The following is a 16,764-nucleotide window of genomic DNA, read 5'->3' as shown; positions in this document are numbered from 1 at the left end:
ATAAAAAACCATATCTGACACGATAGGATGTTTATCCTTTGCACTAGAAACTTGCATTGTCTTTGCAACTAAGCTGACTCCGGAGTTTTGAACAACTCGCATATCATCACGCTCTCTTGTAGCATAAGTAACCCCATCAATCAAATAACTAGAGTACTTTAAGACTTGCTTGGAAGGTCCACGGGCCATCCACTTTAATCTTTCGGATACTTGATAAGTGGAATGATCATCAACACGTGCAACCTATATTATTTATGTGATAACTTATTATTTATGCACAGTCATGATAATAAATGTACGCCAATTGTGATAATAAATGAACTCACACGATCAAGCAACCAGGTACCAAACGTTCGGTTATGCTCATCCTGTAACCACCTCTTGGACTTAGCCCTTTGTGGAAATCTTTCATTCAAATATGTCATGTGTTCCCTATTCAAATTATTATTACGAGTAAGGAAACATGTAGATTTAAGAAAACTTAATGAACATATTAGTAAGTGGAAGAAATTACTCAATATAGCGATCAGTGTCAACATCATTTTCCAATACATAACGATGTGCTTGTTGCAACTCATCCTCAGCAATGGATTGCACAATTGCAGCCGACAAAGGTTTAGTAAGTTCTATTTGTCGATGACTTGTAGGGATCCCAATTGTGTGCAAACTACCAAGATAGTCTGAGCAAAATTCAACCGCCTCTTCAGCAATATAACATTCAGCCATGCAACCTTCCGGTCTATTGCGATTTCGCACATAACCTTTCAAAATCTTCATGTATCTTTCAAAGGGATACATGTACCTATACCAAACTGGGCCATATAATTTCACCTCTCGCACAAGATGAACTGTTAAATGAATCATTATGTCAAAAAACGAAGGTGGAAAATACTTTTCAAGTAAACACAATATGATCACAATCTCTCTCTGCAGCTCATCCAACTTTGAGGGATCCATCACTTTATTACATAGCTCATTGAAGAAGAAGCACAAACGAGTGATAGAGTCTCTGACATGTTTGGGCAAGACACCACGTATGGCCACTGGAAGTAATTGCTGCATTAAAGTGTGGTAGTCGTGTGACTTAAGGCCAACAAGTTTCAAGTCCTTCATCGAAACAAAGTTTTTAACGTTGGATGAGTAACATGTAGGTAATTGCATTCCACACAAAGAATTCAAAATCTTTCTTTTCTCATCTTTTGTAAGTGTATAACATGCTGCTGGCAGAAAAGATTTCTTCTCCCCCATCACTGGAGCCAAATCTGTCCTCAAATTCATTTCAGCAAGGTCTAATCTAGCTGCAATTCCATCCTTTGTTTTGCCCGGAATGTCAAGCAACGTACCGAGAAGACTTTCACAGACGTTCTTTTCTATATGCATCACATCAAGAACATGTCTAACATATAGATGTTTCCAATACTCAAGTTCAAAGAAAATTGATTTCTTTTTGAAGGATGGTTTTACATCATCTTTCGTGGACTGAATCTTCTTTCTCATTTTTCCCCAATGACAATGAATTCCATTGACTTTTTTTAACACTTCATCGCCACTCAATGGTTTGGGTGCAGGGTTGAACTCTTGGTACCCATTAAATGCCTTTCTTTGCCTTCGATAAGGATGATTTGCAGGTAGAAACCTTCTATGGCCTGTGTACGACATTTTCCTGCTATGTTTCAACCTTGTTGAATATGTTTCTTCACCACAAATCGGACATGCGTGATATCCTTTCACAATACATCCTGACATGTTTCCATATGCAGGAAAGTCATTGATGGTCCACAGCAAGACAGCTCTGAGCGAGAAGGTTTCTTGTCTATATGCATCATATGCTTCAACACCTGTATCCCATAGGAATTTCAAGTCATCGATTAGAGGTGCTAAGTAAACATCGATATCATTTCCTGGTTGTTTGGGACCAGAAATCAACATTGTGAGCATCATAAATTTTCTCTTCATACACAACCACGGGGGAAGATTGTAAGTGATCATTAAAACTGGCCAACAACTATATGTAGAACTCATCATACCATGGGGATTGATCCCGTCAGCTGAAATGGCCAATCTAAGATTTCTTGAATCAGCAGCAAAATTTGGCCACTTGTGATCTACTAATTTCCAAGAAGGTGCATCAGCTGGATGGCGTAAGTATCCGTCATTAAGTCTTTTATCAGCATGCCAAGTCAGCTCCTTGGAAAACTCCTTATTCCGAAACATTCGTACAAATCTCGGAATTGGAGGGAAGTACCATAGAACCTTTGCAGGAACTCCTTCCTTTATCGTATCTTTTTGGCCCATCTTCCACCTTGACATCCCACAAGTAGGACAACTGTTCATATCCTCATACTCCTTCCGGTATAAGATGCAATCATTAGGGCAAGCATGGATTTTCTCATAAGTAATCCCTAATGCACACAAGCTTTTCTTTGCATCGTAGAAAGATAAAGGCAATTCGTTGTCATCTGGAAGCATTTCTCCTAACAAATTGAGTAGGTCGGTGCAACTTTTGTCACTCCAACTATATTTGGCTTTCAAGTTGAATAATTTTACAACTGCAGATAACCTTGTAAATTTACTGCATCCAGGATATAAAGGTTTCTCAGCATCTTCAAGTAGATTTTTGAATGTGGTTGGATTCTCAGCATAACTATCAAATGCAGCATGTACCATATCTATTGGTTCCTCGTTGTCAAACTTTGGTACATCTTCCCTTTCTTGATCATGATCATTATTTGAGTTCTTCATCGCAGACCTTTCACCATGCCATATCCAAGTATGATATGTCAAATCTATACCATTAGAATACATGTGTGCCCTTATAGTCTCTACCTTTTTCTTCTTCAGATTACCACATTTTGTACATGGACAAGATATTGCTTCCCGATCCTCGGCATTTTTTATTGCAAATTTCAAGAAATACTCTACTCCATGCTCATATTCCCTTGATAACCGAGACTTTGACATCCATTCTTTGTCCATTCTTTTAGTAAGTAACACTATAGAGAATAAAAGATATAATGTTAATATGTATATTTTCAAGCGGATGATAACCAAGACTTTGGCATCCATTCTTTGTCAATTTCAGGGGACGCAAAGCACATCATTGGCAATTTCAGGGAACTTCTTAAAGAGCTTTAGTATTTTCTGATTCTGATTTTTATACATATCATTGGCAATTTCAGGGAACGCAAAACAAATAATCCATCTTCTGTTTCACCAATTGAGCAGCATATTCATTTAAATAGAAAACAAATAATTACATAGGTTAGCCAAACATTAACTAGAATAGCCATCAGCTGGAGTTGGTAGTAATTTGGTGAGAAAAATGAGGTATAACTCAAAGATCATCACCAAAAAAAAAACAAAAAGGCTGTTATGCCAATTTAAAACAGTTGCCTTGCATGTTCAGGCATAATATATTCTACGGTTTTTATCATGTCAGCATGAACCAGAAAATAAATAAGCATCCACATTTAAACTACAAAATAAAGAATTAAAAAATAATTTTAATAGTCAGTTTAATGGTCAGCAACTTTGATTTTTATGACCATAAATTTGCATGGTCATGGATCACTCATTTTCATGGAGTACACTTTTGGTGGAAAATGAAAAGAGTAATTCTCAGGTGTACCCAAAAGATGGAAACTTCTAATATGCTTTGATGCCACACCTTCTAGCATGTTCTCTCAGATGATGAATACTAATCAAGCACGCAACTAATAAATTGTCTACAAGTTCTTGTAGAAATCTGAATCTCAGACAGCTAAGTATTATCAGAGGCAGCTTAGAAAGCAATATTTTTACATCAACCAAAAATACACCCCCGGAATAAAACCATTAATTGTGTAAAGAACTCTAAAATGTGCCACCATGCCCTCCAAAAATGAGATAAAGCGATTCAAGATAATGGTGAACTTGGAACATTTGAGTTGGTAAACACAAAACTATGATCGATACGTACCTAAATATTAACAAAGTTGACAGAAAAAATCAGTTCATATCGGAGGAAATTCTGGCACCTTCAGTGAGACCACCATCAACAATCATTTCGACACAAACTTGATGTAGCTCCTTGTACATTCTCTCCCACTTCCGAATCATTTCAGCAGATCGTTGTCGCTCGCATTTCAGCCTTTCTAATTCGACTTCAGAAGCCACTGAAGAACCTTGACGCTGTAACGGGGAAACAAAAGTGAGAAATGTCGAGTGATCTTTACCTCCACAGTTCATTTTGATAGCATATGCTTGCTATATATATCACGCAGCTAGATGAAAATATGAGGAAATGTAATTAGAAAGCAGAATTAGAAAGGCTGAAAAGCGAGCGACAACGAATATTGAAAATGTATGCAGAAAGATTTTCAACTCAGAATATTGAAAATGTATGCAGAAAGATTTTCAACTCAAAGCAGCAGAAGAAAAACTATATCGAAGATATGTAAAAATCAAACCGCAAACATCAATTCAATTCCTTGACCTACATGTACGATCCAATTTAAAAAAAATAAATCAGATGTTAAAGCAAGCAATAAAGAGGAAACTTCCATCAAGAGAAATCCAAACCTCTAGTTCTTTAATTTGATTCTCCATCGTTTGAACACTAATGTACGGAGAGTCTACGAAATGGTCAGAATTGTCGAGAGGACTGAGATAAACGTCAACATTCGCACCAAAAATTTGATTTTTATGACCATAAATTTGATTTTTAATCACATTTCGACAAAAAATAATTGACCAGGTTCCAGGAGAAGAAAATGAGTCAAGAACTTTGATTTTTATGACCATAAATTTGATTTTTAATCACATTTTGTACCTGGAAATCCATAAATCATTTCATCATTATCATCTGTTGTACAATTTTTCCTAGACCATCTTTCTAGGCACATAAACTCATGAAAGGGTGAAGAATCTGAGACATATGAAGGCATCTTAGAGCAGTAGATTGATATTTTGCATAGTGGGAACATATATTTTAAACAAAAATGTATATGAAACTTTAGCTACAGCAAACCTTGTGGTTTTGATAATTCCAATGACAATCAACCCTCAATTCTTACCAAAGAAAATGCAGATTCAGTAACTCTTGACTTTCTGGGGGTTGCTTTTTCAAATTCTGCGGCAATATGACAGTGAGCAGCTCTGGTTTTTTAGCACGAAGAGCTCCTCTGATTACGGCAATATTAGTACATGAAGCTCCTGATGTATAAAAATGATTTTTCTGCAGAAAAAGAATATGGTTTTCAAGTCACTGTTAAGAGATTTTATCGAACGAGAACTGTACAACAACAAGTCCTTGTGCTCTGCAAGTGCTGCTTCAAGTGTTGGAAACTTCGAAAAAATATTAGTTGAAAGCCATAAAATCTGGAGCAGTATGCACACTGATCGAGCTTCTCCCAGATTCAAGCCGATCAAAGTGCGATAAAATCATTAGGACCTCTCATATAACATCAAGTAAAAAGTGATTTTTCTTGACAATGAAAATCAAAGTTTTATCAATTTCAACACCTATATCTTAGGACAACCACTTTTCTATCGGATTTATGAGTTCTAAACATAAATTATACAAGACATAGACATGTTTTAACAAGTTCAACAGCTTGTGATACATAGGGTAGCATAGACTAATCCCCAAAATAACTTAGCATCGTAAAATGCAAGTTCAATCATATCTGATCATAACTTGGGATATGCCAATATGTAATACACTCATACCAAAGATGAAGTATATTAACCAATCTGAAAGGTTATACGATCATATTATTATTCATAATATCATCCCAATTGGTGAAGATTAAAACTGAAAGAAAACAAGTTATTTCACAGCTCATAAATCACAAGATATTCATGCATCATTCAGATGAAGAACTCCAGTAATTACATTTACTACACAACATCACAAGTACAAATCCTTATGTAAATCACCAACCTAACCAAGAAGTGGAGTACTTTCCAAACTCTGTCGCTACTCTGCTATGGCATGGCTTTCTAATCCATTCACATTTACCACGAAATTGGCAGGAAGGGAATCAAAAAAATCTAGAGAATACTGCGAGGCCTCACATCTATGTCGTTGGAATCATTTTCCTCTGCCCAGCTTGAGTTTCCCCTTCCTATTGGCAATTAAAGATCGACCTGAAAAAATAATGCCAGAGATCCTTAAAAGATTCCATAAAAGAACAGAAAAGTGGAAATGAAAAAAATTAAAAACACAGGCTTCCGCATACTTTGAGGAAACCATGAAAATGCGACAAGAGTAAAATTCTCAAACAGATAGAAGGCATTCTACTCACCAAATTCTTGCCAGCACTTGCGTAGGATTTGCGACTCTTGGAGGTGAGTCCCGTGTGGGTATACGCATATAAACCCAAGTTGGAAGGAAATTAGTCCATTTCCTCCCACCCCAGGTGAATCCAGACTTGAAGAAGCTGGGATTAGCAGGCCATAGCCGTGGCGGTAAAGTTGCCTTCGCCGTGGCTTCGCGACTCTTGGAGGTTGTTCCCTCAAGAAATAAAATAAGCCGATGAAATCGATTGCAAATTTAGAGCTCCTGGAGAAGGCTTGTTGGAGATCACTTCAAAATTCGTCTAAGAATCGAGCAAAATTGACATGGGATTTTCAATTGAAAGAGAGAAAAGGAGAAAGGCTAGGGATCACACGCGAGAAGAGAAGGAATCGGGAAGCTTTTGATTTGGGGATCGGATCTGGTTAATATGATTTATTTAATGATTTATTTTAAATAAAAATAATACATTTTCTACAACATTATTTAAAAGGGGTTGTTATACATGAAAAAAAAAACGCTAATAGACAACGCTTTTAAAAGCGTTGTCTTTGACCCCAAAAAAATGCTATTCCACAACGCTTTGTAAATAAAGCGTTGTCTTTCTTAAATAAAAAACATATAACGACAACGCTTTTAGTAAAAAGCTTTGTCTTTCAAAAAATTACAACACTTTTCACTAAAAGCGTTGTCTTTTAGGGGTTGTGTTTGTGCATTTTTCTTGTAGTGAAGTACCAAAAGTTTTAAAACAACATGACATTTATAAACTTATTGTTAGTGATATTATTGACACACAGAATTCCGCAGAAAATTTGTTAAATTATGAAATATTATTTCTACTAAAACTGGGACTAACAATATTTAAACGGTGTTTGCAATCATAGTCACTTAATTACTTTTAGATGTTGCAAACGACGCCTTAATATAAAATCGAATCAAAAGCTAATATGTCCTTTGATTAATTTGGTCACCAAAGCTCATTTTTTTCGATTTTTTTGGTGATTTGAACTTGCTATTATGTGCGCAGCGTAGCCCTTTCAGAGTCACGAACTTAAAAAGAGCTAGACATTTAATTTTGTTCACAAAAGAATCCAAACTTTAATTAGAAGCGGCGAGTTAATGCGAATGATATCATTGCTGTATTAGGCCAGAACACTTTTGAAATGAAAGTTGCTTATATTGGGAAAATATATAGGGAAAGATTCAATTTAGACATCTTTAAAAAAAAATTTAGAATCTTATATATCATGAATGATATTTTAAATTTTAAGTCGAATAAAATTATCTAAATAAAAATTGTTAATGTTGTCAGGATCGTATTTATTTTTTTATTTATGATTGAAATAGCAATTTAATTTAAAATCTACAAAAAAAAATAAAAAAAATAGAAGGGTAAACGATGAACGATTAGTTTGGTCATTAAAATTATACTATCCAATAAAAATAGTTAGAGTACTGAAAAGAAATTGAAATAATCTTTATTTTGCTTCCAGTTAATTTAAAAGTAATAATTACCAAAGATAGCTTGGTTTGTTTTCATTAGCCCATTTTCCAAAATAAAAAAATAATAATCCGAACCCTCGAATATCAGATCGAGTGAGCAGAATAATTGTATAATTAAAATAATATATATTTTTGATATTTTACATGTGTGTGCCCTCAGATTTAAAGACCAAGAGCCGAGTTTCAGCTATTCGCGAGTTTAATAATTTTAAAACAAACCAAATTCGAGCTGATAAAAAAATCTCGATAATGATCTTGAGCCTGTATCAATCTTAAACGAATCAGATTCGAATTTGATATTGTTCGATTAATTTTAATTCGTTAACATCTCCAAGCTAAACAATGCATTAAGTCTTTGGAGCAGTCACCTCCATAAAAAGTAGTCTCAATTTGAGAGCATCAGATAATATTACAAAATATTTTTTAATTTAAAATATGTTACAATCGCTGTATAAAAATAAATTTTTTTTTATTAGAAGGTTAAAATTTATAAATGTATCAGCTAAAAATAGGACATTATTTTAAGACATATATATGTTATTCCAAATATATATTGTGCATATTAATTACTATATTAGTCCAAAATATGTATTTTTTAATTTAAGAAACAATTAAACAAACAATGTTCTTTCTATATATATATATATATATATATATATATATATATATATATATAAAAAGACATAATTTATTCTTTCTGATGATTTATCTTTGATTCAATAAATAATCGGTACTCCTAATGAGACATGTGGCCTGTGGGTAATAGCATGCAAAATGTTTTGGTCAAACTGGTCAGTGACACTCAATTTGTATTTATGCAGATGGGACACAGATGTTCCCACAACTAACATATTATGTTAAGGCCATCTCCGATTCATTATGCTATCTTAGTGTAACATTAACTTCAAAATAGTGTAATTCCTACACCAAATACAATACTCATCTCCAACCCATTAACTCTAAACTCTACACTAAAAGGAATATTCTCGAAATATTCTTTATTATTTTATTTACAACAATTAATTTATTCCATAAAATATTTTTAAACACAATAATTAAAATATCAGTATTATCTAAAATAATAATTTATATATAAAAATATTATTGAATTAAAATTTTTAATTACATATATTTTAAGAGTTATGTTAAAAATTTTAAAATATTTTATTTTATTTATTAAAATATTTAAAATTATTATTTAATTTACGAATTTAATTTTATTTATTTAAATACTTAAAGAATTAATTACAAACAAAAAAGAAAAAAAAGAAAAAAAAATAAAAAGAATGCAACACTGTTCCTCTACTCCAACTTGGCGCTGAAAATAGCGCTGAGTTGGAGTAGAGCATTGGAGATGGCCTTAACTAACCCCCTTTTTTTTTGTGATACTGGTATATTTCGTTATTTGTTATTTGTTGCTTGTTGATTATTATATATTATTCCTGAAGTTAGATTAATTATAATGAAAATATTTGATATCAATGTTGGGATAATTTATTAGTTTTTTTTTAAGTGAAACACTTGTAATATGGTTAATTAACATCGTTCATCACAAATTTGACCAACAAAAAAAATCACTGTTCATCCAAACAAATGATAAAGGTGAGAAAAAGAAGCAACACATGCAATATTATAAGCTTTTATGTTAGCAGCTCTACGCTCATGAATAAAATGTGAACCTACGAGTTCTTACGCACGCTTTCTGTTATTTGCGAAACACATTTAATGTGGTCAAGATTTTTTGTTTTGTACGATTGCTTATATTGTCAAGAGAGAATTAATTCATAGCAACTTGAAAATTACTGAAACTTTTCTCGTACAGAAGATTACACTTTTTGAATAACCGAGAGTTCAGCATGAACAACAAAAATATATCGATTGATTTTGTTCATCAAAAGCGGATAAGAGTCTACCTTGACTCTAAACCTTACCCACACTATAACTGTTGGGAATTGGGATAATTCATTATTTCTTAAGAAAACTAATGAAATAATTACATAAAGAGTAAATTTCATAGATAATGCGCTAATTTGTGAATTTTGGAAATTATATGAGATATAATGGTATTGAACAAGCTATATTTCTGACTATTAGGCATATTTTTTAAAATTAAACTGTGTCACACTTCCTTTTATATCAATTCATTGAGGTTTCGTCTAGGGCTGGGTACGGTACGGTATACGGGTATACCGTACCGTACCATACCGATATGAAGAAATTCATATCGTTTATACCGAATTTTCAGTATGGAGATTTTTTATAACGGATACCGTACCGAAAATAAAAAAATTTCGGTATACCGACAAATTTCGGTATACCGTGAAAATTTTAAAAAAAAATTAATTTCAGTATATTCGGTATACCGAATTTTTTTTTATATATACCGATACCGTCATACCATGCCGAAATTTTCGGTATATTCGGTAAATTTTTCGGTACGATATGACGGTATTTTCGGTATTCTGTATTTTTCCCCAGCCCTAGTCTCGTCTTCTGTCTAACATTGACAATAAATTAACAATTCTTTTTATAAAAAAAATCAAAATCTATACCAAAAAAAAAAAACAGTAAATCCAAAGCGTTAACATTTAAATTTTTTCTTCAATAATTAAAGAATTAGATAATTTTAAAAACTGATGTAATATTTCAAAAGATAATACTTTGATATTTTACTATTTTTATTTACAGTATATATTAGTGTATTGAAACACGCGTTGATCGTCATATGCAGAAATATTTTTTTTGTTTTATACATTAACGTATAACGTCTTGAGACACGCATTGATCATCATATGCATAAACCATTTTTTTTATATATTAAATTTTAATGTATTGAGACTAGCGCTAGATACGTGGAGAATTTTTTTAAATATAAAAATAACGTAGCTATTAGAAGGGTTAATTGTCAATCACTTCCTAAAATACTTTATAACTTATTTATAAATCCCTACATAAATAAAACTTACTTTCAACTCCCTGGAGAGAGAAACTTTTGTTTCTAAATACCAATTTTACCCTTATCTCTTAAAAAAATAAAATAAAAAAAAATGAGAGAATGAATAATAAAAACAAAACTAATCCAAATAGTATATATATATAAATTCAAATTAAAATCAAAGAATATAAACCATATCATATACATGCTTATGTTGATACAGGAGCAAGTATGTGTTTAGGAAGCAAGCATATACTTCCAAATCATTATTGAAAGAAATATGATAAAGGATTAAAAGTTCGAATAGGAGATGGATCGATCAATAATCATGCTTAATACAATAGCAGAAAAATTAAAAATAAAAATAGAAGAAACAAAATTTGTAATACCCATTATATATCAAATAGAATCAGGAATGGACATTATAATAGAAAATAACTTTTTAAGAGAATATCTTCCTTTTACACAATTTGAAGATCACATAACTTTAAACAAAGGATCATCAATGATTTACATTCCCAAAATACGAACAACATTTCGCGTAGGAAATGAAGGATTTACAAAGAATTTTCATAAACGAAATACAAATCCAATAGAACTAAAAATAGAAAATATTTTAACGATTAATCCTGAAAAAGAAATCATGAGAAAATTTCATGATATATGTTCTGAAAATTCTCAGGACAAAATTAAGAAAAGAAAACAATTCATTGCTTCAATAAAACTCAAAGACCCTAATATCACAATCCGTGAAGCACCAAGAAGATGTAACATGGATGATGTAAAAATATTTGAAAAAGAAGTTCAAGAATTATTAAAACTTAAGATAATCATCCCTAATAAAAGTCCACACTCTTCACCAGACTTTTATATCAGTAAGAAAGATACTGATAAGAAAAGAATGGTAATTGATTATCGAAAGATGAATAAAGCAACAATTATGGATGGATATTATATCCCAAATAAGAATGATTTACTATCTTATATAAGAGAAATGAAATATTTTTCCAGTTTAGATTGTAAATCAGGATTCTGGCAAATTCAACTAGAACCACAAACACAATTACTTACAGCATTCAGTTGTCCAAAAGGACAGTATCAATGGACTGTATTACCTTTCGGACTTAAACAAGCACCAGGTATCTTTCAAAGATATATGGATGAATCTTTTAAATCATATATAGATTTTTGTTGTGTTTATATAGATGACATATTAATTTATTCAAAAACACTAGATCAACATTATAAAGATCTCATGACAGTTTTAGATATTTGTCATAAAGATGGAATTATAATTTCTAAAAAGAAAGCACAATTATTCAAAACAAAAATAAATTATTTAGGATTACAAATAGAAGATGAAAATTATTGTTTACAACTGCATATACTTAAGAAAATTCATGATTTTCCTAATGAAATCAAGGATAAAGATCAATTAAAAAGATTTTTAGGATTATTAACTTATTCTGGAAATTACATTAAGAAACTTGCAGAAATCAGAAAACCTCTTCAGGTAAAACTTAAACAGGACTATAAGTAGAAATGGTCGAAAGAAGATACTAATTACATAGACATTATTAAAAAGAAAATAATTAGTAATCTTCCTGAATTATATTTTCCTTCAAATAAAGATATAATAATAATTGAAACAGACGCTTCAGATGAATACTAGGGAGCATGTTTAAAAGCTTATACTGGAGAAAGAAATTTAGAAGAACTTACTAAAACAACTACTAGAAATAATGAAGAATTATGCAATTATATATTAGGAACTTTTCAAGGTGCACAATTAAATTATCATTCGAATGAAAAAAGAATTATTAGCTTTAATATTCACAATTAGAACTTATGAAATTTATCTTATTTCTAAACCGTTTTTAGTAAGAACAGATAATATGAATTTAACATATTTCAAGACAAGGAAAATATCAAGAAATGCAGGGAGAAATGCAGCAAGGCTAATTAGATGGCAATTGAAATTGAACCATTATCAGTTTGAGATCCAACATGTCAAAGGAACGGATAATTCATTACCCGACGCATTAACCAGAGAACTTCATCCAAATTATACTATCCGTAGTAACGGAATAACAAAGGAGATCCTAAGTGATTCAGAAAATGACAGTGAGTCATCCGAACATGCCTCAGAAAGCATGGGGAATATAAATTGATGAAATGAGATTTATATTCAAAAACATGAATTATTTTATGACTTTCAGTCATCCGAACATGCCTCAGAAATCATGGGGAATATAAATTAATGAAATGAGATTTATATTCAGAAACATAAATTACTCTTTGAGTAAAATAATCAATTTAAGATTGATTCAATTCTTGCGAAAGAATTTATAAATGCAATGATACGCATAATAAAACTATCCGAATTACTCACGAAAAGAGTTATTTTACTAACCATTATATATATAAATATGTTTTCTTGTGCAGAGTATAATCAAGATGGAGCAACTAAGTCAATTAAAAGAACAATTGATTGAATTACAGGAAGAAATTCAAATTCTTCAACTAAAAGAAAGGAATTTGAGTAGAAAAATTCAAAGGATAGAAGAAAAGATGATAACTTCATCATCATCATCCTCACCAAGAACACCAATCAAAATGGCAACTTCATTTGACAAAATAATGGAGATAAAAGAGAAACAGTCAGTGGTCACAGCCAACACTGACAAAGAAAAAGAAAAGAAAAAAGAACCGGTGGACACAGCCAGCACCGAGAAAAATAAAAAAGAAGAAAGGACGTTTAAAAGTGCCCTTGAAAAGAAAGAAAGAAAGATGGTCAATCTGCGACCACAAAAACCAATTTTTGAAAAAAAAAAATTTTCAGAAAAACTCAAGACTGAATTCTTTGAAACACTAAACTATTTGAGAATAGCCAAATCATCTGCAGAATCTTGGCTACAAACTTGTGACACACAGATCATATCAAGAGCAAGAACACTGCAAGGTGCTCCAGCGTATGAAGTCGCAAGATTCTTTTCAAATGGATTATTAATTGGATTGGAAGTCAGTCCCAACAATCAAGAAATATAACTATTTTCATATCAGTTGAGAAATAGTATCATCCAGTTCAAGAAAGCAGTCTTTAAGGACGATCCAGTATTAACATTGAGTATTCACTCAACCCTTCCAGATTGGGATGATAACAAATTCTATCAACCAATGGTATATATTCAATGTCAAAAACAAAAAGACAAGTTCTTATTCGAAGGATCAAATGAAGAGAAACCAGTAATGGATATCTCAACACTTCCTGAGATAAGAATAAAGACATTGATTGATATGATCTCAAAGACAGGAAAGATTGATGGAAACTCAAAGGTTAAAATAAATTTTGCAACCAGTAAAATTTTATTAACCACTGGACACAAGAATACAATTCAAAAGAAAGAACAAGCCATGTTAGCTCAATTCGAAGCTCCAATCTATGAAGCAAGAGTTGACATGACCCGAGAAACCCAACAAATGTTATGTCAAAGACTAAGAACAATGATTTCCACTCACAAATGTGGACATTGCAAACCCATTCAGACAGAAGAAGTAGATGTCAAAGAGGACAAACCAGCTGTCAAAGAATACAAGCCAATAAAGAAATGGTCCGAATGCACCAGTGATTCAGAGAGTGACACAATGTAAAAACAAATGAAATCGTGGACCACACCACATGTTAAAGGCATCCACTCAGATGTAAAATGAGCTGTTTCCATTATGTAGTGTCGGGTGGTCCCCCTCTTTTCTTTTATTTTTAATTATGTATGCGTTTCTCCACGCCTATAAAAGAAGATGTTTTGTGCTGTAAAATAAGAAGTGAAGTTTGAGTATATCTCTCTTCTTAAAGTTTCTTACAATCTGGTTCATACAAGACGTATGAAAACTATCAAAAACTAAGAAACATAAAATCAGAAATAAAATAAGCCTTATGGCTAATAACTAAACAAGCAGGGCGTAAGGAGGATAAGGTTGGAAACCAATCATTGAATATTCATGGTTAAGAGTAAACCTGGAGATCCATAGAGCAAGTACCAGTTGATCAAGTGATCGTTAAGGGAAAGCAAGGATTTGGCCTCTGCTCAAAACCAAGATTCATTCAAACAAGGTAACCTTCCTAAACCTCCTGCAGCCCTTAATTCAAAGAAATAGTCAAAATACATTAATCATGTCATCATCCTTTATAAGAAATGGAAGATTAATAATAAAAAACTGGTTCGAAATAGAAGATGATCATGAATATGATACATTTCGTGAATATCAAATACTTCTGATTTAACCATATTTGAATCAATTTATCAATTAAAATTTGTATTAATAATCCATGAATGGAACCAAACTAATATGAAAACATTTATCTGTTATAAATGAATCAGATCTGTAAATCCATGAATAAGAAAATTCATAAGAATTTGAAGAATTCCGCAACCTGGTATCAGAGCTTAAATAAAGCAGATTATTAATGCCTGGAATAACTTTAGATATTGAGATTAAAAATTTATTTGATAAAATAATTTTACTAAAAGATTTACGTCAAATAGATCAATTATGAAATAAAATAAAAGATCTCCAAACCTTTTATTTCAAAAATCATAAAAAAGAACATTTTTCAAGCAACTGGAAAATGATAATTCAAATTACTGACAACGATGAAATTGAAGACATAACAATATGTTATGAATAGGAACAAACTTTGTTATCGAAATCCGATCAACAGAAACAAAATAATAAAAGTAACAATTTTTACTAAATGGAAAATGTATGAAAATACAAAAATGAATATCTTTAATTTATATTCTCAAAATATAAATTTTGATATAGAAAATTTTGAAAACAATTTGAAACATCTTAAAAATTGTCAATCTTCAATTGATAGTTTCGAAGATTTTCAGAATTTATTAGAATAGATAGATTCAACAAAAAGGCTTTTAATAGCCTTAAGAAAATTAAGAAGTTCTATCATCTGTTAAAATGACAGAAGTAACAATTCCAAATCAAAACAACCTGGTCGATGAATCTGAAGAAAACCAAGAGTATAATTTGAATATTATATTCAATCAAAGTAAGTTTGCTGAAATACAGAAAACAGGATTTTCTAATTCAAAAACAAACCTAATAGACCAACCAGGAATACTAAGTAAGATTTCAAATTTTATTAATCCCAGAAAAAATTTAATTTATTATTCGATTCGTACAAAAGAACGATCTTGTAAAATAAATAACGAATCAAGGTCTAATACTCTGAAGTTATTAACAACTCAAGATATTAATACCATCATGTCAAAAGCCAGTGAAAAAGAACGATCTGAACTGAAATATGTTCATATCGGAGGAATTGAAATAATAATATCAGCTCACTACCGAGAAGGAATAGATACACCAATTGAAATAACAATTCGTGACAAAAGAATACGTAATTTCGAGGATTCTATCCTTGGAAAAATTGAAGGAAATTTATGTTACAAAAAGATGAAATTTTGTATTTATCCACAATACAATATATCTCTTTTTGATAAAAACATAAATGACGTTTTAACATTAGATTATTACTTTTATAGAAATAATCTTATGTTAACAGGAAACCATCCGATCAATATAAACTATGTTGTCGGTTTAGCAATAAGTAATAATTCTCAAACAGGAATAATTTCAACAAAACCAACTATTTATGTTGAAAGAATTTTGAAAATATTACAAGAATTGAACACCCTCGAAAAGCATTTATTGAAGAAATAAATCCCTATAAAAGATGAAGTTCAGATGACCTCCAAATCACAAAACAGTCTGTACCAAAAAGATCATTATCATTTGCTAGAAATGATGAAGATATTCTTGATAAGATTGAAACCATGAATCAAAATATTCTTAAAATTAAACAAGCTATTGTTAATGAGTCAAACTCATCGCAATGACGTCCTTAATAAAATTAGAAAAAGATCTAGGAGATTTAAAAAATAATATTAATAAGATCAATCTATAAATACAAGAATTTGAGAAGAATTTCAAAGAATATATTGATTTAGCAACGACTAGATTAATAATTGAA

The 16,764-nt window shown here is 31.3% G+C and overlaps 1 protein-coding gene across 1 annotated transcript; it reads right to left on the bottom strand.

Annotated features, from left to right (window-relative positions):
* Positions 1-510: 510 nt before the first annotated feature.
* Positions 511-2,976, bottom strand: LOC140878062 (uncharacterized). The gene has a single exon (XM_073281662.1). It carries the CDS (start codon positions 2,974-2,976, stop codon positions 511-513), a length of 2,466 nt encoding a protein of 821 aa, XP_073137763.1.
* Between the last annotated feature and the right edge of the window lie 13,788 nt (positions 2,977-16,764).

Source organism: Henckelia pumila, chromosome 2 (assembly GCF_033568475.1).
Source record: "Henckelia pumila isolate YLH828 chromosome 2, ASM3356847v2, whole genome shotgun sequence".
Taxonomy (NCBI): domain Eukaryota; kingdom Viridiplantae; phylum Streptophyta; class Magnoliopsida; order Lamiales; family Gesneriaceae; genus Henckelia; species Henckelia pumila.
Note: the sequence above shows the minus strand (reverse complement) of the source record. Positions and strands in the feature narration are given on the sequence as shown.

Coding starts and splice junctions, on each gene's coding strand:
- LOC140878062 (XM_073281662.1), bottom strand. CDS start 2,976: ATGGACAAAGAATGGATGTCAAAGTCTCGGTTATCAAGGGAATATGAG.